This window comes from Labeo rohita, chromosome 18, assembly GCF_022985175.1.
Source record: "Labeo rohita strain BAU-BD-2019 chromosome 18, IGBB_LRoh.1.0, whole genome shotgun sequence".
Lineage (NCBI taxonomy): Eukaryota > Metazoa > Chordata > Actinopteri > Cypriniformes > Cyprinidae > Labeo > Labeo rohita.
This window is the reverse complement of record NC_066886.1, coordinates 26,138,648-26,163,297: the sequence shown is the minus strand read 5'-3', so window position 1 is coordinate 26,163,297 and position 24,650 is coordinate 26,138,648. Positions and strand designations below refer to the sequence as shown.

General features: G+C 35.7%; 1 protein-coding gene across 2 annotated transcripts in view; it reads right to left on the bottom strand.

The window, feature by feature from the left end:
• Positions 1-9,429: 9,429 nt before the first annotated feature.
• Positions 9,430-24,650, bottom strand: part of si:cabz01090165.1 (uncharacterized protein LOC100333421 homolog) — a 204,671-nt gene continuing 189,450 nt past the window's right edge. For both annotated transcript variants that reach the window (XM_051134918.1, XM_051134919.1), the window contains 2 exons: positions 21,451-22,111; positions 9,430-10,045 (listed from right to left, as the gene is read on the bottom strand). In XM_051134918.1, the coding sequence (XP_050990875.1) occupies positions 21,562-22,111 (550 nt within the window). In that variant the 3' untranslated portion in view covers positions 9,430-10,045; positions 21,451-21,561. The remainder of the gene's footprint in view (positions 10,046-21,450; positions 22,112-24,650) is intronic.

The following is a 24,650-nucleotide window of genomic DNA, read 5'->3' as shown; positions in this document are numbered from 1 at the left end:
AAAGTACTAATATGTACTTTTAAGGTTCCAATGTGTACCTTTAAGGTACCAATATGTACTTTCAAAGTACTAAAACTACCTTTAAGGTACTAATATGTTTAGGGGTACTGCCCCTGCAACAAAACTGAACCCTTTTTTTTCTGAGAGTGTAATATACTGCTTGTTAATTAAATTAATTTAGCTGATTGTTAATAGTTAGTAAGATAGTTGTTAAGTTTAGGTATTGGGTAGCATTAAGGATGTAGAATATGGTCATGCAGAATATGTACTTAAGTACTAATAAACAGCCAATATGCTAGTAATATGCATGCTAATAAGTAGCAAGTTAACAGTGTGAATTTGTCCCATATATATATATATATATATATATAAAACTACTTTCAATATGACCCTAATAGCTTTTAATACAACAACTGGGGAATAAATAAATACTAAATGTGACCCTGGACCACAAAACCAGTCATAAGGGTCAATTTTTCGAAATTGAGATCAATACATCATCAGAAAGCTGAATAAATAAGCTTTCCATTAATGTATGGTATGTTATGATAGGACAATATCTGGTCGAGATTCAACTATTTTAATATATGGAATCTGAGGGTGCCAAAAAATCTAAATATTGAGAAAATCGCCTTTAAAGTTGTGCAAATTAAGTTCTTAACAATGCATATTACTAATCAAAAATTACGTTTTGATATATTTACAGTAGGAAATTTACAAAATATCTTCATGGAACATGATCTTTGCTTAATTTCCTAACGATTTTTGGCATAAAATAAAAATCAATAATTTTGACCCACACAATGTATTTTTGGCTATTGCTACAAATATACCCCAGCGACTTAAGACAAACAAATAAATAAGTATTTCAACATAATAGTAATAATAATAATAATAATAATAATAATAATAATAATAATAATATAAAACATTACAATCAAACAGTCAATAAAACATAACCGTAACTGCTTTTTTCATTTTCTAATTGTATTTAATGTTTTCATTATCATAAACTGTGAATATACCATATACAATAATTATGACATTTTTCATAATATTTTATGTTTTGTGCTTGCATTTTTGCTTGCATGTTTTTGGAAGTGCATCTTTACTGTCTCTAATTAGGCTTATTATTTTGTATTTTAGGGTCACTTTGAGCTCAAATAATGCACTTTCTACAAGTCTAATTGTTTAAAATGTAATTTTTATAAATCTATTTTTTATTATTACATTTACATTTAGCTGTTTATTTTATTTTATTTTATTTTATTAGCATAGTGTGTGGCTCTGAGTGCCGTGGATGATGGGTATCTGTCTAGATTTCTGTGCTGACAGTGAAGGGAAAGTCCCAGGCAGAAAAGGGAAACTCCATCAAATAGGCAACAAGCACAAGAAAATCATGATAATGTTTTCCCTGAGGACTTTATCTGAGCCAGTGGTGACTATGAGAGGCCTCAGAATGATCATTACTCCGTGAGAACCTCTGTAGGAAAACCAGACAAGACAGCCAAAGTGACATGAAATTCACAAACACATGGCTGACATAACTCCTGTAAATGCAAACTGACTGAAAAAGCCGTCTTCATTGTGATCTGACTAGTGAGTCCCCTATATAGGCAGTATTTTAAGATGTTCTCTTAACATGAAGGCTGGTCCACAAAGTTAGGCAGTAAAATAATGGTAGTTTGTACAGTGAACTTAGTAAAAATAAACATATACACTACCGTTCAAAAGTTTGGGGTCAGTAAGACTTGTAATAGTCTATAAAGAAGTCTCTTATGCTCATCAAGGCTGCATTTATTTGATTAAAAATTATAGAAAAATAACAGTAATATTGCAAAATGTTTTTACAATATAAAATAATACATTTAACATACTTTAAAATAGAATTTATTCCTGTGATGAAAAGCTGAATTTTTATCAGCTGTTACTCCAGTCTTAAGTGTCACATGATCCTTCAGAAATCATTCTAATATGCTGATTTATTATTAGAATGATCAGTGTTGGATAATATCAACAGTTGTGCTGCCAAATATTTTTTGGAACCTGTGATTTTTTTTTTTTTTCTTCAGGATTCTTTCATGAATAACAAGTTTAAAAAGTACAGTGTTTATTCAAAATATAAATATTTTATAACAATGTAAATTATTTATTATTAACTTTTAATAAACTTTTAATTATTAACTTAATACATCCTTGGTGAATAAAAGTATTAATTTCTTAAAAAAACCTTTTGAACGGTAGTGTATATATATTATAAAATTATATTATAAAAGGCCACTTAAGTTTCCTTCAAGTCACTTTCATGACAACGTTTCCTAAACTTAATTACACTTCTAAAAAAAAAATAAAAAATAATAATACATTTTTATTTAACTGTAATTACCATGTAATCAAGAGCCGAAAATCATTACATCCAGTTCACACTTAAGTGTATTCTAAGTATATTTCTATAAGAAGTGTTCTTTTTAAGTATGCTGGAGTGTATTTTAATATTCTACTATATATTTGTGTGCATTGTTAGGACAGAAACATGCTAACACCAAGCTTTGCTGAAAGTAATTGATAATTGTCTCTCCCACATGCTTTGCATGCAAGGCCCAAAGAGCACTCCATTTATAATCACTAAACAGCTGTCACTCATCTTAGTTCATCTCAATCTCACAAAGTTACATTATAATTAATGAAAATATCTACGCTGCACAATGGTTCTCTTATTTACATTGTGTCTACACATAGTTATGGGTCAATATCACCATATAGTGCCTTTCAACCCTCACAATACTCTAAAAAGTAAATTTTAAGACTAAATTTTGGTCTTTGGTCTTAACTTCCTATTCACTTTATGTCATGTCATAAATAGTAGACACTCAAGTACAATAGAAACATTAGCTGAGCTACCACACATTTATTTGGATCCAGTTTTTGGTTTGCATGTTGTTGCCCCCACACATAGCTATTGAACACACTGGATTATATAGATATAATTGAATTATTATTTAAAATGTTATTTTAAAATATCAAGATGACAGAGTGGATCAGCACATGACAGGGTGAACACATAAAGCAGAACACACAAAGCATGACAAAATATGACACTGAATCACATTAAGAATGTATTTATAATTATACAAATATAACCCCCATTCATTTTAGTTTTTAGCAATATTAACTACGAATGAATGCTATGTCCACCCTGTCAAGTATAATTGGCTGATAGGTTGGACATTTTGAGCTTTAATTAGCATATTAGTTTACAACAAACTGCCACTAGCTAAATAGTGAGTCTGGTTGTTAAGGTGAATTTGGTATATTTAAACTTAATATTTATTTTAATGGCTTCCGGCATATTTTATGCCAACAGGGTGGACATGTTAAGCTTAGGAAAAGCAAGTAAGCAAACTCATACGAAGAAAATTTGTCAGTTTAAAAGACACCAACTTACTGACCTCAGCTTTAGTGACAAAAAAGAGACAAAAAATCTGTTGTCCAGATGCCACTAAAGGGGATGGCCTTTTCTTAACAGGGCTGATTTCCCAATATGACAGGGTGGACAACCATTCAAGGGACATGGACAAATTGTTTTTGTTACCAAATAGTCAATACACTATATATTGAGTAATCTCTTATTTAACAAAATATTAATAGGTGAACAAAATGTTACATATTTATGATTTGGGACATAACAAAATACATCCTCCTACACAAAACTTAAAAAACAATAAAAAAAATGTATCTAAAGAGCCACGTAATGCTTTTGTTATGAATACAAAACCTTTGCCTAATATCATACACTCCACACACCCTTTCATAGTCATGTTTATGTTAAGTTATCATGGCAAATGAGTTAATTATGTACAGGACACCAAACGGCACCCTACACTGATATTGACCCTTATAATGAGATGATTCGTGTTGAACGTAACACCTAAATAAAAACTGGGACAATTTGAGCGGTGAGTGGATTCTTACTTCAACGCCTCTGATTGGCAGTTGGGTTCAATAAATCAACACATGCATCTGTGATTGGCTACATTGCTCAACACTGCAAAAACACAGCTGAAATAGAAAACATCTCCAGAGTGCAAACCATAATGCACTGGCTAGCTTGCCAAATCTGCAATGAAATGGCATTTATTACAGCTTTAACTGAGGGTGCTATCGATTTCATTTGAGGGTACTTAGCACCCTCTAGCACCCCCACAGAACCGGGCCTGTAATATGCTACCTTGCAGAATATTAGGAGTTTGAGTGAAAATAAAGTTAGTAGACCATTGTGAGAAACGTTTTTGTAACCTTTAAATAACATTATAATCACAACAAAAAACTAGACATTTTCAATTTTTCACAACAATGTTCCTACAACGTTTTTATAACCTAAATTTGCTACCTGAACTTATGACGAAAACTTACCTGTGGACCAATCCAACTGGTCTGCGGTTGTAAGGCCAGTTGGATGTACTGCTAAATTCTCTAAAACGCCTTTGGAGACAGCTTATGGTAGATAAATGAACATTCACTTCACGGGCAACAGCTCTGGTGGACATTCCTGCAGTCAGTGTTGCGTTTATAATTTTGGTCAGTGTAAAATGGAATGTTTGCAATTGTGTTTCACGTCACATTTGCTTTTGTTCATACTATCAGGTAGGCGTAGTGTAGATGGTACGCTATTTTAAAATATCATAGAGCATTAGAGTTATAGCGCCACTCAACAGACATTTCAAGTCAGAACTGTTATGACACATACAAAACCAAGGTCACATAAAACGTACCCTGTGTACGTTCACCTGTTCTGAACACATTCACATCGAATATGTCACGAAACGTACATATTTCGCCTTCTGTGAAAAAGTTCTCACAGGTACATTTTCGTCATGAGAACAGGTTGTACATTTGTTACCTAGGAAGTTGCTAACGTCTGCTGACAGCTAGGCGAAGTGCAACTAAATAAAGAAGATAAGTATCTTGAGATGCATTTAAAACGTTGGAGTTTTTACCTCACGCAGCAAAAATAAATAAATAAAAAATAATAAATAAATTAGCAGCCCATTAGCAGATAAACAGCGGAGTCACTGCTTCAAAAACTATCCCCAGCTTCTCATCAATCACCACGGTAAATTGACACAAGACACAATATGAAACGTGTTTTGCTGAATATCTCAAGGCTTGCCTCGACGGCACCTCAAAATTACAATCTGGAGTTTAATTAACAGCAAAAGCGAACACTCCGCCAGCTGCTCTGCAATGCATCACTAATCACAGGCTTTATTAGAGCTTTGGTGAGGTCTCGGCATCTTCATGAGACATGGCACTTGCATGGGTGAAACATCATGCTATCGTCATCAGATCTGACCCGAAGACATGTCTTTGTGCAGTTGTGCGTTTGAACAGCATCAGACACATTGATTTGTTCGTGACGTTCAGACAGGCTCATCTTCAGTTGTGCTGGAAAAACTCTTTCCTTCATTCAGGCTTGTTTAGACTCTTATCAGATTACACTGTTAGCCATGGCTGCATGTGTGAGTCATTGCAATTATTAGAGAGAGGGTAAAGAGCCCTGCCATGTAAACACAGTATACAGTCTTACAGCATTTAGCTCATGGACGCTTATTATCAGTTTGGAGCTTGCTAAAAAAATACAGCACAAGTTGGATTTTTGGGGAGCTTTTTTTTTTTTCTTTCTTTCTTTCCAGAGTAAAGTCACATATTCGGGCCTGCTAGTGCTTCTGCATATATGAAAAAAAAATTGGATCACTTATGGCATAGTATGTTTCCATGTTCACCCAGCATTTCTACTTCTCCCAGTCCTTCCCCTTGCTGCAATTATCTGTTTTTCAGCATGAATATGAGAGAACGGGATTTATTCATTAGTTCCTACTTCAATTATATTTGTAAAAGAAAATAATTATTGAAAATACTTTTGCCTGAAATAATAATAATACAAACAAATAGATTAGATGCTTCAGGCTTAACTTGCCAACAGAGGACACAAAAGTTTAAAGTCTCACAGAATTGACCACGGTCTCTCAGAGGATCTCTGTGTTTGAAAGATTATTTGAGAAGCTACCCTGCCCTGTAGCTGTGCAAAATTTGTGTAATTTTAGCATTAGGAATCATTTGCATGTTTATCAGAAAGCATCATTCTCTTTTTTATGGCCTCTGGCATCTGCATTGCACATTATCTCCGATAAACTGCCCTATAACAACAAACTGAGGCATTGTGGGTAATAACCAGCCACGCTGTGCTGCTTTCTAACCTATGTTGTATTAGTCTAAAGTAATCCACTAACACTGTGATGTTTACTGAGACTATTTTAGTATCGGCAGCAGTTTCGCATGATTGTTGGCATCATCATAACAGAAAGCAGAGCAGAATTTAAATACGAAGGTGTGGTTTACGTTCCGAGTTCATTCACAGTAAAACAAATAAACAAATAAAACCTAGAAACCCAGACAATTTCTATTAGTTTCATATAGTATGAATGAATTAACACATTGCTGAATGAATGAATAAATGAACAAACAAACATAAATAATTTAATTTCTACAATAAATAAATAAATAAATCTTTCAAGCATGTTAATCAATCAAAGATGATTTGATTTTGTTTCATAAGAAAATATGGTAACACTTTCTATGAAGCCCATATTTATAATACATTAAAAGGGTATTCTTAAGGCATTATTATGAATGCAATATATATATATATATATATATATATATATATATATATATATACACTGACCAAAATGATAAACCCAACACTTTTGTTCTTGCTCCCATTTTTCATGAGCTGAACTCAAAGATCTAAGACTTTTTCTATGTACACAAAAGGCCTGTTTCTCTCTAAAAAAAACCAGTCAGTATCTGGTGTGACCACCATTTGCCTCACGCAGTGCAACACATTCGCATAGAGTTGATCAGGTTGTTGATTGTGGCCTGTGGAATGTTGGTCCACTCCTCTTCAATGGCTGTGCGAAGTTGAATACTGGCAGGAACTTGAACACACCGTCGTATACGCTGATCCAGAGCATCCCAAACATGCTCAATGGGTGACATGTCCGGTGATTATGCTGGCCATGCAAGAACTGGGATGTTTTCAGCTTCCAGGAATTGTGTACAGATTCTTGCAACACAGGGCTATGCATTATCGTGCTACAACATAAGGTGATGGTCGTGGATAAATGGCACAACAATGGGCCTCAGGATCTCGTCACGGTATCTCTGCGCATTCAAAATGCCATCAATAAAATGCACCTGTGTTTGTTGTTCTAACATACATGTGCCCATACCATAACCCCACCACCACCATGGACCACTCGATCCACAATGTTGACATCAGCAAACCGCTCACTCACACAACGCCATACACGCTATCTGCCATCTGCCCTGTACAGTGAAAACTGGGATTCATCCGTGAAGAGAACACCTCTCCAAAGTGCCAGACGCCATCGAATGTGAGCATTTGCCCACTTAAGTCAGTTACGACGACGAATTGCAGTCAGGTCGAGACCCAGATGAGGACGACGAGCATGCAGATAAGCTTCCCTGAGATGGTTTCTGACAGTTTGTGCAGAAATTATTGGTTATGCAAACCGATTGTTGCAGCAGCTGTCTGGGTGGCTGGTCTCAGACGATCTTGGAGGTTAAGATGCTGGATGTGGAGGTCCTGGGCTGGTGTGGTTACACATGGTCTATGGTTGTGAGGCTGGTTGGATATACTGCCAAATTCTCTGAAACGCCTTTGGAGACGGTTTATGGTAGAGAAATGAACATTCAAATCACAGGCAACAGCTCTGGTGGACATTCCTGCAGTCAGCATGCCAATTGCATGCTCCCTCAAAACTTGCGACATCCGTGGCATTGTGCTGTGTGATAAAACTGCACATTTTAGAGTGGCCTTTCATTGTGGCTACACCTGTGCCATAAACATGCTGTCTAATCAGCATCTTAATATGCCACACCTGTGAGGTGGATGGATTAGCTCGGCAAAGGAGAAGTGCTCACTAACACAGATTTAGACAAATTTGTGTACAATATTTAAGAGAAACAGGCCTTTTGTGTACATAGACAAAGTGGTCTTTGTCTATAAAGTAAAGTAGCATAAGAAAGATGGCAAGATTTGAGACTTATAATACATGAGAAATATAATCCATTGTAACTTAAGTGGATGCAACATGTTCATTGTGTTATAAATCATCACACTCTTAAAAGCTTTAACCACAAATAAGTAAACATTATAATACATTAAAACTGTTCTTATAAATATTCATGAAATGATACAACATATTATAAGGTTTTTTTTTTTTTTTTAGTAATGCATTATGCATTCATTACAATGCCTTAAGAATACCCTTATAATGTATTATAAACAGTCTGTCTACCTTGAAATTTCACATATTTTTACTTCATTGCAAAATGTACAATTTCTGCATGAAAACTGTTTTTACACCATGTACAATTTTTAAATTTTAAAAGCCCTGAAAAAAAAAAAGTTTAAATATTTTATGGAATTAAATATATTATTATAAATATATTATGGAATTTATAAATATTTTGGAAACTTTTGACCATAAAATATTAAGAATCACAGTAAGTTTTCATGTTAGTGCTGATTATATGTATGTCTGTTAAAAGTACCATTATCATAATGTTTGTCCTTGTCCATAGTCATTAGTCCAGACCCCACCAATGCACCAGGAGGGGACGTCGGCATGAAACGCGTGTGCAGTGACATCATGTGGTGAAATGAGTCATAGCTGCTTCATTTGATTAGCATAAATGCCTCAGGCTACCAATAATCAATGCATTTGTAAACATTTGACACAAGATAAACATTCTCTCTGGAATAGTGAGATTATGAGTAATGCATAGGACTAAAAATCACTAGCATATGATATGGAGTATGCTTGACTTAACTTTCATTACATTCAGCCCTAAAGACCTGCTGAAAAAACCTTTCAATATATTTCATTATAAAAATAATCATAGCACCATGCAGTGAAGGGAACTTAGAGCTGATTAGAGAAAAAAAAATGTTCTGGGTTAATGAAAAGTCATTTTCACAAGCTTTGAAGAAAAATACTTTATTTCTTTATAAATTCACATAGAGTACCTATGAAAGCATAAAATTCCACCCCATACTTTTTATTATTTTCTCCTTGAAATCAAATGATTAAAATCAGAGATGGCTGAAGGTGTACTTCACATACAAATACGTCCACAGTCAATTGGAGGGAAAAAAAGAACAGTATTTATTTCAGCAGGCTTGCTGTCAAAGAGGCCTACGGAGTATTTAGCACGGCCTACGCTGCTTTCACATAGTCTGTTGTCAGATATAGAGTTCTCAAAAGCGTCTTACCGTCAATCCTTGTTGATACGGGAGATTGGGAAAGTTTTAGTGCATTGTGATAATCAATGTTCTGGCGGTGCCTCTCCTGTTTGACCTAATCTCCAGATCCCAAGAACACACTCCCCATGTTTGTTAATCAGCTGAATATCGATCCGTGTGTTCAGTTTCCCAATAAAGAGAGAGAGAGCGAGTCATTAACCGAGACGATACAGAGGAATCCATAATAAAGAGCTCCAGAAGGTCCCCAAATGTTAACTCAATACTGACTCGTCAATATTTCATCGAACTTTGATAAGTTTGTATCCGTACGAGCCTTCGGGAGAGAATTAAATCCCCACGTTTCAGTCCTTTGGCACTGGACCAGAGCTGCTTCGTCTATTTAACACTGATATTTTGTCATAATATTTCCCACAAAAAACAACTGGAGATCGTTTCCCTCTCTCTTCCCATTGAATGATTTGATGGTTCTTCTCTCTTGGGGCAATGATCTCTGGTTTAAAATAGAAAACATTGCTCATATGCACCAAAGAGGCACATGATATCCATGGTCAAGAGAGAGTTTTGCATAAAGAATTGAACACGGAGAGCCTGTTGTGTTTGCCTTCCGACCGCGGCTGCTTGTCCTACTAATAGATTGGATCCAATCCCATTTAATCTGCCGTTTTGCATTTGGCTTCCAGATTGTGAGTATGCCTTGAAAAACAACAGAGGCATGAGATCAGATTCAGCAGCGTAATAATTCAGGAACACATTAAATCATCATACAAACAGATAAGTGCACAGAAATAAGGTCTAAGTCAGGGGTCACCAAACTTGTTCCTGGAGGGCCGGTGTCCTGCAGAGTTTACCTCCAAATTTCCTCAACACACCTGCATGGAAGTTTCAAGTATACCTAGTAAGATCTTTATTAGCTGGTTCAGGTGTGTTTGATTAGGGTTGGAGCTAAACTCTGCAGGGATACCGGCCCTCCAGGATCGGGTCTGGTGACCCCTGGTCTAAGTGAACATGTCTGAACTCCAAAAGGGAAAGACAAGTCTTGCAGAAGATATTCCACCCCTGTTAAAGTGACCTTTACTCATTTTCTTTACTCATCTGTGTCTGTAATCTGCCCTAACACATCACAGAAAGTTATGAATGACCCTCCACTAATTTCAAGAGCCTATAAAAAGAACTATTTGATCAAAAAAATAAATAAAATTAAATAAAAAAAAGAAGAAAATTTATGTATTTTTGGAAGAAACAATGTGCCTTAAAAATAAAAATGTAAATTAAATAATAATAATAATAATAATGTGCTATGTCCTTTATTTAAGCATTCATGAAGCTAAAGGTCATAACATGATGCAAATAACAAGGTCATGGGATCGATTCCCAGGGTACTTTGACACTGTAAGTGGCTCCCATTGAAATCTGATCACAAGTGGTCACAGAAGATGCACTTAAGATGCGTAAACAGTGATCTGTCTGTCTTGACCACTTGTGATCTGATACCAGGTATAAACTGGGCCTAGAAGAATCACTGAGTGTTTATACACGCTGTAAAAGCCTGATTACAGTCAGACTAAAACAATTTAAAGGTTCATGTAAAAACTGGATTTTGTAATTTTTATTTATTTTTTGAGAAATCTTACTATCTAACTAAACTTCATAAACTGAGATTCATGAGTTGGTGAAAAAATTTAAATTAAAATGATTTTACAATACAACAACAACAACAACAATAATAATAATAATTAAATATTAACATGCATGGTCAAACACAATGCAACTCAGGTTAAGAAAAAAAAATAAACAAAACAAACAAACAAACAAAAACCCTCTGCCAAACGCATGTAAAGGTAAACCATGAAAATAAAATAAATGATGCAAGTTGATAACGCAATTGTAGCTTGGCTTTGTCCAGCATGCACACGTCAACAATGCTATTTCAGTACACATTATCACATCTGTATCAGAGGTAACGACACCCAAGGATACCCAAACAATTTTCTCACAACATCAGCTGAGTTTGCATAAACAGACAGAGCCGGTGACTATACATAGCGTTAGGTTTTGTTTTGGACACTTAATGACTTCATTAACTCCAAACATCATCAGTTTGCTGCGACTTTCCTTCCAGATTTAATGCAGAACTAACAAAGCTTTCAGCAGCAAGGACAAGGCCTGATATGTTGCGGCTAGCTAGTTATCTGCAGAGAGCTGCTAATGCTAGGCCTTATTCAGATGTCTATTTTTAGCGCTGTGTGTCCTGCTGCAGTCTGGAGGGATTCTGGTTCCAAACGTCTGTCGGGAGGCTTGGAGAAGAGAGGTTGCGGCCCATTTCTATGGCGCACAGCAAATAGTAATTACCTTCTACTATGGCTTTGCTAGTATTCCACAACATCCCACCCCACAGATTAGCCCATTTGTCTCAATATGTGAGACACTAGGCCTTTACCCTTTTATCTCAATGTCTAAACCCCCATTCACAATACTCATATCTGCCCTCTTTTCTTCCATCATAGCACCATTCCCTATCTTCGTAGCTCTTTGCCAGGCATTGTATCTCTATTCCAGCATGCTAATCTGATCCAAAGGAAATGTAAGTCCATCTGAAGCTAACAGAAGAGCGAGCTCTAATTGTGCACTAATTTTAGAAACAGGACCTGCATTTGAAACCACTGTGGTCCATTAAAACATTAGACCATGAATCAGCACTCAGCTGAGCTATAGGCAGGGTTTGAAATTAATGCCCACAAACCTGAGATTAATTTTGGGTGTTTAGGGTGATTAATTTCAGGTGGTGGGTGAAATTTAAACGTGGCAGGTAACGTATATAAACTCACTTGCCAGTTTAGTGGGTTATGATTAATAAATGTTCTCCAACCAGAGCAGAAAAAAGATTTGCATACTGAACAAGAAATGCAACATCTCTAAACTTTGATTACAAATATTTTTTTTTAATAAAATAAAATAAAATAAAAATGATCAAAATAGACAAATAAAATAAACATGAGCAAAACAAAGTAGAAAAAAGGTTTGCATACTGGACAAGAGGTGCCACATCTCTAAAATTTGAATACATTGAAATAAATAAATAAATAAATAAATAAATAAACAAACATTAGCAAAACAAAGCAGAAAAAAAAAGTTTGCATACTGGACAAGAAGTGCCACATCTCTAATAAATATATATATATATTAGAGATGTGGCACTTCTTGTCCAGTATGCAAACTTTTTTTTCTGCAAACATTAGCAAAACAAAGCAGTATATATATATATATATATATATATATATATAAAATAAAACAAATAAATAAGCACACTGAATGAATGAATAAATGAATAAAAAAATAGATAAATGAAAGAATGAATGAATGAATGAATTAATTAATTTAGCTGTTTCATCTGTTTCATTTAGAAGTCACTCAGAATGTAGTTTTTGTATAGTATTCACAAACAGTGATTTGACTGACACAAAACTGAAAGTTTTCAATTCAATTATTAAAAAAATATATATATCATAAAATATATATATATATATATATATATATATATATATATATATATATATATATATATATATATAATATTATTATTAGGATTTCTGGTTTCTGACATTTTTGTTTTGACTAGCACTTCTGTATGGTCGTTACAGAAATAATTCAGTGGCGTTGTAAATATTACAGTAATAAATAACTATGCTACCCAAATAATATTGTTTGAGTTGGACATATTATAATTAAAATCTAACAGTTAATATTATAAAAGTTTGACACTATTAAAACAATTGCTGACAGTTGAACCAAAATGCAGTGCACATCAAATGTAGCTCAAATTTACTTGACAGATATACCTTACAATTTTAAAGATATATCTAATTGATTTCACAGTTTTAAAATCAATATTTTTAAGTGTATGAATGAATGAGTAAACAAATAAATAAACAAATTAATAAATAAACAGTACATAATAGTTGAAGTTTAATTAAAAAATTTAGTGGCCAAAAAAATTCTGGCCAGAGGCGAATAACGCAAAACATCAAACATCTCCACACTGTATCATCCAGAGGTTCTGACAGGAGCTATGGGGCATTTCAAAAATGAAACTGAGCTCTGGAATAAAAGATGGATAGGGGTTTTTTTGCGGGTCAGAAAAGGTTATTTAACTCAAAAGTCTTTCAACTTGATCAGACGGTAACTCTTTGTTCACCTAATTGTACAGGCAGAACATGGTGTCTGCAGAAGCCCTTTGAAGTCTTTCCTGACAGTGACCCTGACAGACACCTCTGCCCTTCAACTTTCTATCGTTCAGCGTCAGATTTCTGTTCGCTGAGGGCGCTGTTTCCCCTCAAACTGAGGCACTTCAACCTGTGCTTTCATCCCAGCCCATTCAGGGCTCCTCTGAGGTTCCTCAATAGAAGGCAACCGTGACCAATTCACTGAGATGGCTCTCCCCTGGTTATGTTAAATGGCCTCATCTCTCGAATCTGGGAGCTGAGGTGGTCCACTGCTGGATATTATCCACACTGCTCAAAGCACAAGGAACCTGGCCAACCTAGATTGTGCCTCCAAGGGCGTTCGGGCTTTGACTGAAATACAAATCTATGCCTCTAGCACTGCCGGTGTGCTGGTGGTTGGTTTAGCAAGGAAAATAACAGGAAGGAAAATGCTTTTTGCTGAAACGAGCTGGAAAATGTAGTGTTTTACATGCTGGTGTGCTAATGTTCTCACCATGTTTTTTATCCAACATTGGTAGCTTGACAAAAAAGTTGTTTTGGCTGTTCAGTATCTAGAGATTTATGATATTTGTGATGCGATCTGGGAAAAGCTGTCGAATGTCACGCTGGGAAATTTTCGTTGTCAATTTTTGTTTCAATGTCAATTTTTGTTTGTTACCAAAATGAGTTTTTCATTAAAATTATTATTCTATAACATTTTGTCTATCATCTCTTGGTGAAATTCACTTTTTTTAATGCAGAAAAATAACTATTTATTGCTTCAAGCAGAAATGACTGTCTTTCTCTTATGTTTAGAATGCACTGTGGAGGTGCTTTATCTTAAGACCACAAAACAGTTAACCTATCAAAATAAACCGCGTAACATATTTAATAAAGATGTATACATGCACATTCCCCGCCAGTACAGTGTAAACTATGGCTCGCAAAGTTTTTATTTATTCATTCATTTTTTTCATATCGTGAGATGGCGGTGTGCAAGAGAACAAAGCAGTCTGAAGTAGTTACTCAACTGAACGATCTTACTCGTGTCAATCTGAGGTGCGTTTTCCGTACAACGACGTAACTCGCTGATTAACCACCACAGTACGATGCATTGTTGTGGAAACGAACTAGCTCCGTCGTTTGAACCACATTAGTTCAACAATGTAGGGCCGTTGTTAATAATTAAAGGATATTTTGCTGAGTGTGTTCTTGTGCTGGTACTTTGGCTGGTTTAGGTCTGTCATGATAAATATGACATTAAAACTGCTGAGACTTGACTTGCCTAAGAAATATTTAGTAGGTTAAATATCTAGACCCTGTACCATGACACGTTATTTGACTGAACTGACATTGACAATGACAGACAGTTGTGCAGCCTGAAAATAACAGCAAACTGGTGACAACTCTGAAAGCTGTGTTTATGAGTGACATAACTAGCACTAACCAACATGAAAATTCAGAGGAATTAATCTGATTCTTTTACTTTTGCTTTACTTTTGCAGACAAGCCGACAAAGAGCACTGAAATAAATGAACACGGTCGCATCTCCGTCGTTTGAACCACATTATTTCAACAATGTAGGGCCGTTGTTAATGACGTCACACACTGTGGTAGAGTAATAACTTCTGCTATTTAACTGATTAGAGATCTCTAAAATGCAGAGTATATCAAACATGGCACCTGATGACTAATTTACTATTTTTTTGTTCCCTGTCATTTCGCTTTACTTGATGTTTGATTCATCGTGGGTTCCCTACATCATACTCCGGGGTTCCCATTCATGCACATGCACGCTATTCAAAAATGGCGCTTATAGAGGATGCGCAAAAATACATAGATTAAAATGGATTTATACTTAGAATGGTATATATGGATTGTACTGCATGTTAGCTTGCTTATTGTGCCCAAGTATAATTTATTGAGCTCATATGTTTTACTAACAAGGAACTATGCTTAACCACAGGTGGAGAGCTGTAGTTCCAACCATGTAAGTTTGTGACGCTGTTTGCAAATGTTCGTTTGAACTATGGTTTCGGGAAATACAGAATCGGAACTTGTGACCATAGTTGGCTAACGATGCTTTTGGGAAACGCACCCCAGCTCAGTCTTGGTGATGTCAGTGCCCTAAATGACGTTAGATGAAGGATCAGATAAAGTTACTAAATAGGAAGAGTCTGATGACAGTCTGTTATATGCACTGTGTGCGAACAGTTGTGCTGTACTCGCTTTTCTAAATGTAAACTACAAGGCACACTATTTGTGCTATCTAAACATACAAGGGGTGATCAAAAGTTGAGAGACTTAAGATAGCCATAACTTTTGTTATGTTTAAGCTATGGACAAAATAAAAACAGTTTTGGAAAGGGCTTTCATATGGTATCAAAATCTAAAAAAGGTAAAATTTCACCATGTGTTGGGTTTTCCTAGAACGCATCACATATCAGCACAATATCGGTTATTGGACAGTATTGGAGATGTGTTTAATTTATCGATATCAGTCGATACTAGTTTGTAAATTGTTCATGCACATTACCCAAACTTTTACATTTAGATTTTTGTCACACACTGTTAAATAGCAAGTCTTCAAATGAAAATCCATTTTCTTTTTTATTTTATGTTTGTATGTTTAATATAACTTGAAAATAATTAGCAGCTTTCTAACTGATTTTGCGTTTGCTACGTTAATGGAAATCGCCAACAAAAGTCTAAAATCAGAGGCAAATTGGTGCTTGTTTACATGAGTAGTGATTGCAGAATGATCAAAGACTTGATTTGAGAGAAGCAACTTCACATTGTTATTGATTTGAGCTTTAGAACACTGAACTGACTGGAGCAAAACGACACTATTTTCTTTTAGAGCTGCTTCACTGCAGAATCTGAACTGTCTTCATAGTTGAGTTTCCATAACTGATTCTGATATTTTCCTGTTTATCTCTGTGAGGCTGCTGTGAAACAATCTGTATTGTGTGAAGCGCTAGGGGTGTGGGATATTGACCAAAAAATGATATTTCAATATTTTTTGTTGTCAAAAACAATAATTAAAGGATATTTTGCTGAGTGTGTTTTTGTGCTGGTACTTTGGCTGGTTTAGGTCTGTCATGATAAATATGACATTAAAACTGCTGAGACTTGACTTGCCTAAGAAATATTTAGCAGGTTAAATATCTAGACCCTGTAGCGTGACACATTATTTGACTGAACTGACACTGACAAAGACAGACAGTTGTGTAGCCTGAAAATAACAGCAAATTGGTGACAACTCTGAAAGCTGTGTTGTTTATGAGTGGCATAACTAGTACTAACCAACATGAAAATTCATAGGTATTATTTTGATTCTTTTACTTTTGCTTTACTTTTGCAGACAAGCCGACAAAGAGCACTGAAATAACGCTGGAATAAACTACACAACTCTGCACAGATTTTTGCCCCAATTTACACTCTGAATGAATCGATGGTAGTTGCTGAAAGTCTGTAGATTTGAGTTGACAGATTTCACAGAAAATGGGTACGATGGGTGTATGATGGGTACAGACTTCAATATTTTTTAACTTCAGACTTTGATTCTATCCATTAGGAGGAATTCAAACATGTTTGATATTTTGAGCTTATTTTAGAACACATTGTTTTGTTTGTCAAGCATCTCCTAGAAACAAGGTGCACGTTTCTGTGTGAATGTGTTGTTTTCAGAACAAATTGAAAGTTTGGTGTGTGATCACCAGTCGTTTAGTTTAGTTACAAGTCGGCAAATGTATGATGCCTAGTTTAAAGGGGTCATGAACTGAGAAACCAAAATTCCCTTGATCTTTCGACATACAAGAGGCATTGTACTTTAAAAAAACAAAACAAAACAAAAAAAAAAAAACATCCTGTCAGTTTTAGAACTTAAAACTTTCTCATTAGTCTAAAAACAGCTTATATTGAAGTCAGTCTGCCAACAATGACAGGTTGAGGAATGTGCCACTCTAAACGATGTACAACCCCAATTCCAGAAAAGTTGGGACGTTTTGTGAAATGCCATTAAATCAAGAATATGTTATCTTTCTATTCTCTTTAACCTTTATTAATTTGACTAAAGCATAAAGAAAACATTTAAACATGTAAAGAAAACATTTTTTTTTTTATTTTATTTTGTAGATATTTTTATGGCTGCGACACACTCCAAAAAAGTTGGGATAGAGGCAACATAAAAGTGAAATTGTTATAGAATATCCAAATTAAACTATTCTGAAACAGTTCACAGTAAGCAGGTGAAATGGAAACAGGTGAGGATATCATGTTTGGGTATTTCAGTCTTTGCAAGCGAAGTTGGATCATGTCTCATCACAAAGGTGTCAAACAAATCAAAAAATCATATTTCTCAATAGAAAATCATTAAGAATATTTATGTCTTTCACCAACTACCTCACATAATATTGTGAAAATATTCAGGGAATCCAGAGATATGTCAGTCTGTGTAGGGCAAAGCAAGACACATCAGGTGAATGTGCATGACCTTTGAGCCCTCAGATGACATTGCATAAAAAAAGTCATGCTGCCACATGGGCTCAGGAGTACTTAACACTTAACACATTCTGCAGCTGCATCAATAAATGCAACTTGAATTTCTGTTACTCGAGCAGAGAGCTATACATTAATTCTATGCAGTGATGCCATGGAGTTCTCTGGGCCAGAGCTCATCTCAGAAAAGAAGATGAAAATGTGTGCTGTGGTCAGACGAGTCCATGTTTCAGCTTCTGGGAAAAACAGACTTGGAGTTCTCAGTACCAAAGACCAAAGGGACCATCCAGACTTTAATCAGCGACAGATGCAAACGCAAATGACTGTCACGGTATTGGGGTTGCAGCAAAGCAAATGGCATTGGTGACTGGAATATGTGCGAAGGTACCACTGAAGTGGAGGCATGTATTGGGATTGTACAGACACATATACTGCCATCAAGATGACATCTTCCATGGGAAGTCCATAATTATTAGATCAAGACAATGCCAGGTCTCATTCTACATGTGCTACAACAGGGTGGTTTCGTAGATGCAGACTGAATGTGCTAGACTAGCCTGCAGTCCAGATCTGTCTCCTATTGAAAATGTATGACAAGTCATGAAAAGGAGAATCAGACAATGACAATTACAGACTGCTGAGCATCTAAAGTTTTTTAATCAAGTCAGATTGGACAACAATTTTGCTTGCAAAAGTATTAGTATCCTCAATTCCCAAACAATTAAACAATGGAAGTGAAAGGAAAGTTGATGTGGCACAGTGTTAAACATGCTTCTGTCCCAGCTTTTTTGGAGTGTGTTACAGCCATGAAAATAAAATAAAATTAAAAGCTGTCTAGTGAAAACACTGGACATTTTTTCTTTGTCATCCTTTCTATATAAAGGTTGAATAGAATGAACAGATAACACATTCTTGATTTTATGGCATTTCACAAAACGTCCTAACTTTTCTGGAATTGGGGTTGTAATAGTGTGGCTAAACACTGCCTCCACAGAAGATCAACGCCTGCTTCTACAGCACTGCCTGTTTAGCCCTGCCCACCATTTTACAAATGTAATGTAAATAATGAGAGGCGATCACAGTGCTATGCAGAAAAAAAAGGATAAATATTGCTCCGAATACAAGAAGCGTACAACAAGTCTTTCCATTGCCTTTCTTCTGATCCTAACTTTAGGAAAGAGTGGATGTACTATATAAGGTTCCAGATCCAGATTTGTTCACTTAATTTTACCATGGATTTATTTACAAACAAAGCATAATTTGACACAGGATTTGAAACTAAAAGACGATCTGTGCCGACTACATTATCTAACAGTAATATCTCACACAAATGTGAGATACAACTTTTTTTCATTACGTGGTCAGTATTGCCTTGGTCATTATTACAGATCGTTTGATACGAGTATTTTTGCGTTTTTAACTGAAATCACATTAGCGTCCATTTGTGAAGAATGTAAGCTGTCAAGCATACAAAACTGTTAGCCATTCGTAGTGGGTGTTTACTTTCTAATCTGCAATCCGCCATGCCTATTCAAACTGAGCGTTTTGATGAGGCGGGTCAAAACAGGACAGAAAAATAGCCCATTACTTCTAAATTATGATGTTTTTGAATCTTGATCTTCATCTTGATAACATTATGTATGTAGAGAACAGAACAAAATAATAAAAAGGCAGTTCATGATCCCTTTAAGTCGTGTAATGTATTCCAGCATTAAAAGGAGAGTTCACCCAAAAATTAAAGTGATTTATTCTACCTCTATGAATACTTTCTTCTGCTGAACACAAAAGAAGATATTTTGAAGAATGTGAGTAAATGTACAGTAACCATTGACTTCTATAGTATTTTTTTTCATTCTGCTCTCTCTCTTTTCATTCTTTCTTTCATTCTTTCTTTCTTTCTTTCTTTCTTTCTTTCTTTCTTTCTTTCTTTCTTTCTTTCCTGAGTGCAGCAGCTATTTGGATGGGGGTGGAGACTAGAACATTGCAAAAAATACTTTTCTTACTTAGATTTTTTGTCTTGTTTCCAGCCAAAATATCTAAAAATTCTTAAATCAAGAAGGATTTTTAGACAAGCAAAAAATAATTGTCTTTATTTTTTTGAAAAAAGAAGTCAAAATGAAGTAAGTTTTTGCTTGAAACAAGCAAAATAATCTGCCAATGGGGTAAGCAAAATAATCTTATTTCAAGCAGAAAACAAAATTATTTTGCTTACCCCACTGGCAGATTATTTTGCTTGTTTCAAGCAAAAACTCACTAAATTTTGACGTTTTTTTTTCTGAAAACAAGATTCTTGATTTAAGAATTTTTCGATATTTTGGCTGGAAACAAGACAAAAAATCTAAGTAAGAAAAACATTTTTTGCAGTGTACAAACACCTGAGGCCTCAGTTAGCTGCTGGTGGCACTTCAATGGCGGCTTGCCCTGGAAACGCTGTTTTGTGTTTGATTTTGGCATAGGTTTTCTTCTAAAGTATATAAAAAAATGAGCTGACCCGGAAGATTATTGTTGTGTTTGTTTATGTCCTTGGGTGATATGAATTTTTTTCCCACTCTCGAGTAAGCTGTAATTTAAATTAGTTAGTTCACCTGTCCTTGTTTGTGATTTGTTCATGCTTATATATATTTCTTGCTGTAACTCATATTCTTTTTTTTTATTTTACAATAAAATCTCAACTTTTTGCCCTGGCCACAGTGATATTTGTTGTTTCCAAAATGGCTTTCTTATGTTGGTCCCTAAACAGGGTCGCAACAAATAGCTATTGTTAACTGTTCAGCTTTGTTTTGTGTTCAACAGAGGAAAGAAACTCAGCTTTGGAATGACATGTGGTTGAGAAAATGACAAAATTTTCCTTTCTGGGTGAACAAAGTCTTTAAATATCTCATAATGGCATGTTGAAGTGGAAGTTCAATTACAGACCTGCAAAATAGCAATATTTAGACACATGACCGGAACCTCGCTAAGGAATCAGTAATATGTGCTATTTTATACTCAGCAGGGATATTCATAACGTACACGAGTCTAATGTATTACAATGTGCAAACAGTAGGATTCCTCCCATTTTCATTGCAAGCATCCAAACAAGGAGTAGTGTTTCAATTTTACGCCTTTGTAATTCAAATGCATTCTATTGAATGAAACAACTGTCAGGCTATCAATTTAAATAGTGATCTCAAGTGCACCATACCATTCGGGAAATCTTTCTAGGCCCGTTCCCCCGAAGCAGACACACAGCAGAGTCGGTATGCCTGTAATTTATCCATTAAAGGAGGTCTAATTAACAGAACTGGAACATCTCTGCATCGGCAGCACTGTAGTGTGGGGAGATTCTATCATGCTGGCAACCGGTCGCCTAGCAACAAACCTTAACAGATAGAAAAGACAAGAGAAAAACGTCCTCACCTTGGACAGGAGAATATCCTCAGTAAGGCTGCAGGACGCAGGCAACAGAAAATAAACAGAATGGGTTGAGGTGTGAAGAGAATGGGAAGGGAGGTGGGATCGAACCCTGTGTTATTGCGATAAGGAGTCATCCTCCCTGACGGTTTTCCCATATTCTGGGTTTAAGTCCACCACCGTGGTCCCTTTAAGTGCTCCGTAACCCCCCTCTAGACCATGGGACCCTTCTTGTCTGTCCGACCCGAATGGGACAGAAGGCTTGCTGGCGGATCCCGAAGATGAGGACGAGCGGGGCGGAGGAGCCGATGCCGCCCCCTGCTGGCCCCCGTTGGTCTGAGAACAAACATTACTGACACAGGCAGCCTTCTGCTTGTAGTGCTGGCTGTGAAGTTTGTACTTCATCAGCAGGATGAAGATGAAGACGAGGACTGACGCCACGATGATCCCACCGATGACGATGATCATGGTGCCACCGAGGAACTGGTCGTGGATGGAGCGGCAGTGGCGGAACTCGCGCTCCGTGGTGAAGGAAATGCAACCCACCAGTCGCGTAGCGGTGAGGGTCGTGATGCCATCATCGTAGACGGCCAGGATGCAGAGCTCATAGTCACGCGACGAGGCCAGATCGCTCAGTAAGAACAACTTTTGGGAGGCAGGAATCATTCTAAGAGAAAAAAAAGAGAAAGAAAGGACTTGATCATTTCTTGAAAGAAAGCTTTTATACTTTATTTATGTGATTAAAAATACAGTAAAACACAGTAACATTGTAAAAAATTATTTCAATTTGAAATAACTGTTTTCTATATAAATATGTAATTTATTGCTTTGATCAAAGCTGAATTGTCAGCATCATTACTCCAGTCTTCAGTGTCACAGGATTCTCCAGAAATCATTTTAATATGCTGATTTGCTGCATTTCTGTTTATTGTCAATGTTGAAAGCAGTTGCTTCATATTTTTGTAGAAACTGTGATCCATTGCAATTAAAAAGTCTGGGGTAAGACATTCACACTTTCATTAATTAAGTACACAAATGGTTGTGTCAGTAAAGACCTTTATAGTGTTACAAAGGATTTCTACTTCAAATAAATGCTGTTCTTTTGAACATTATATTCAAATAATCCTGCAAAAGAAAAAAAGTAGCATGGTTTCCAAAATAAATAAATAATTAAATTAAACATAATAAAATATAATAAAGTAGCAAAAGCTGTTTTTGACAGCAAATCAACATAATAGTATAATTAGTACAATATGATTTCTGTAGGATCATGTGACACTGAAGACTGTAGTAATGATGCTGAAAATTCAGCTTTGATTACAGAAATAAATTACATTTTACAGTTTGTATTCGCATAGAAAGTGGTTATTTTAAATTGTAATAATATTTCTGTTTTTACTGTATTTTTTGATTCAAAAATTTCTAACTTTTGCCCCATAGTGTATATACTTTTGTCTATAAACAAGAGAACTGAATAAAATTCTGCAAGCTTTAGTTTAAACCCACAAAATTAAATTCAGGGCAGATGGTTGTCATGAACACACAGAGTTTACAATATTGCCCATGCTGTCCAAAGGGAGACACGTGTCAGAGTAGATTTAAGCATAACATGTGCCCTGTGCCATCTGCAGCAGAGAGATTGTGTGCCCCGGGACGCCCGCTCTATTCTGAATTTACTCTTGACCTTTCTCGCTACAGGACGCAGTAAGAAAGTGCAACAGTTTTGGGAGACTTCATCTGTCTTCAACAGGGGTCAGAGAGTTTGCAGAAGGCAGAACATCAGTACATAAACATAAAAAAGGAATTTTTATATAAGTGTAATTTTATTTAGCTGTCAGAGTCCAAAATTATATATATATATATATATATATATATATATTTATATATATATATATATATTTTGTTTTTTTTTCTGCAGTGTAACACTCACTGTCATGGCTTATAGTTTCAATTTACTTATAAAGTATAATAAATATAGGGCCTACTGTATTATACTGCATATAAATAAAAAATGACACTTCATGTCAAAAACATATCTGCATAGCCTGTGGGAAAGTGATTGTATGGGTCGCTGAGCAAGTCTATAAAAACACAACCCTAGTGACCAGACTACAGGTAGATTTTTAAATAATGCAGGTGTTTTAAATATTTTAAACGTGCTGATTTTTTATATATATATATATATTTTTTTTTTTTTCCCAAAGCAAGCACCAGAAGAACTTGCATATCGCATTTAAAGGGGTTCTATTATGCTCTTTTACAAAGTCTTGATTTTGTTTTTGAGGCGTTCTAACCTTTGGGGGTGTTCTAACTAGGGATGTCACACTACACAATATAATACTGAACCATGCGGTACGACATCCACGGTTCAATACACTCTTGTGAATAGTGTTTTTTCGGTTTTGCATTTACGTAATTCCCTTGTTTTATTTCTCTCGAAATTTGCTGTGTGTGTGACCGTGATTTCACGTGCTGAGATGAGGAAACACTTCCCTGTTTATATTTGAAAAAGCAGCACTTGCAGAGCATCTTCTCTTCTAATGAAATGCAATAAGCCTTTCTAAACTTGCTGTCTAACAAAAGAGAACATCATAACTTATTTTTACATCACAGCATCAGTCCTTACATTTCATCATTCAAGACGTTTAATGTTATAACTGTTTTTATTCAGCAATAGCAATGCTTTTATCCATATTAGAGATTTCCTGGCTGGAACGTCATCAGTGTTATCGCTTTGATGCATATGTGGATGTTCTGCACAAGGCCGCCCTCTGGCATCCAGTATGAATGGAGCCCATCCTATTTTGCGTAAAAATCCGAAAAACAATACCTTTCTCAAAAGGAATATTAAGCAGACATATAATAATCCACGTTTCTTCCAGTGTACAAAGTTTTACAGGAGTATTTTATTGTTAATTACATGCAAAAAAAAAAAAAACACACTGATGTGGCAAGCCATTAAAACCGAACCGAACTGAAAACCACGGTTAAAAACCGAGGTATGTATTGAACCTTGGACTAACTGTATTGTTGCATCTCTAGTTCTAACCCCCCACCTCGTCCCGCCCCACTCCCCAACCATACAAATTTCCATAGGCGGGATTTATTGTAATGATATTCTAATGGCTTTGTGACATCACAAAACAGGAAAACAACGCTGTAGTCCAAACGAGCCGTTGGTTGTAGATTTTGAAAAGGGATTTTTT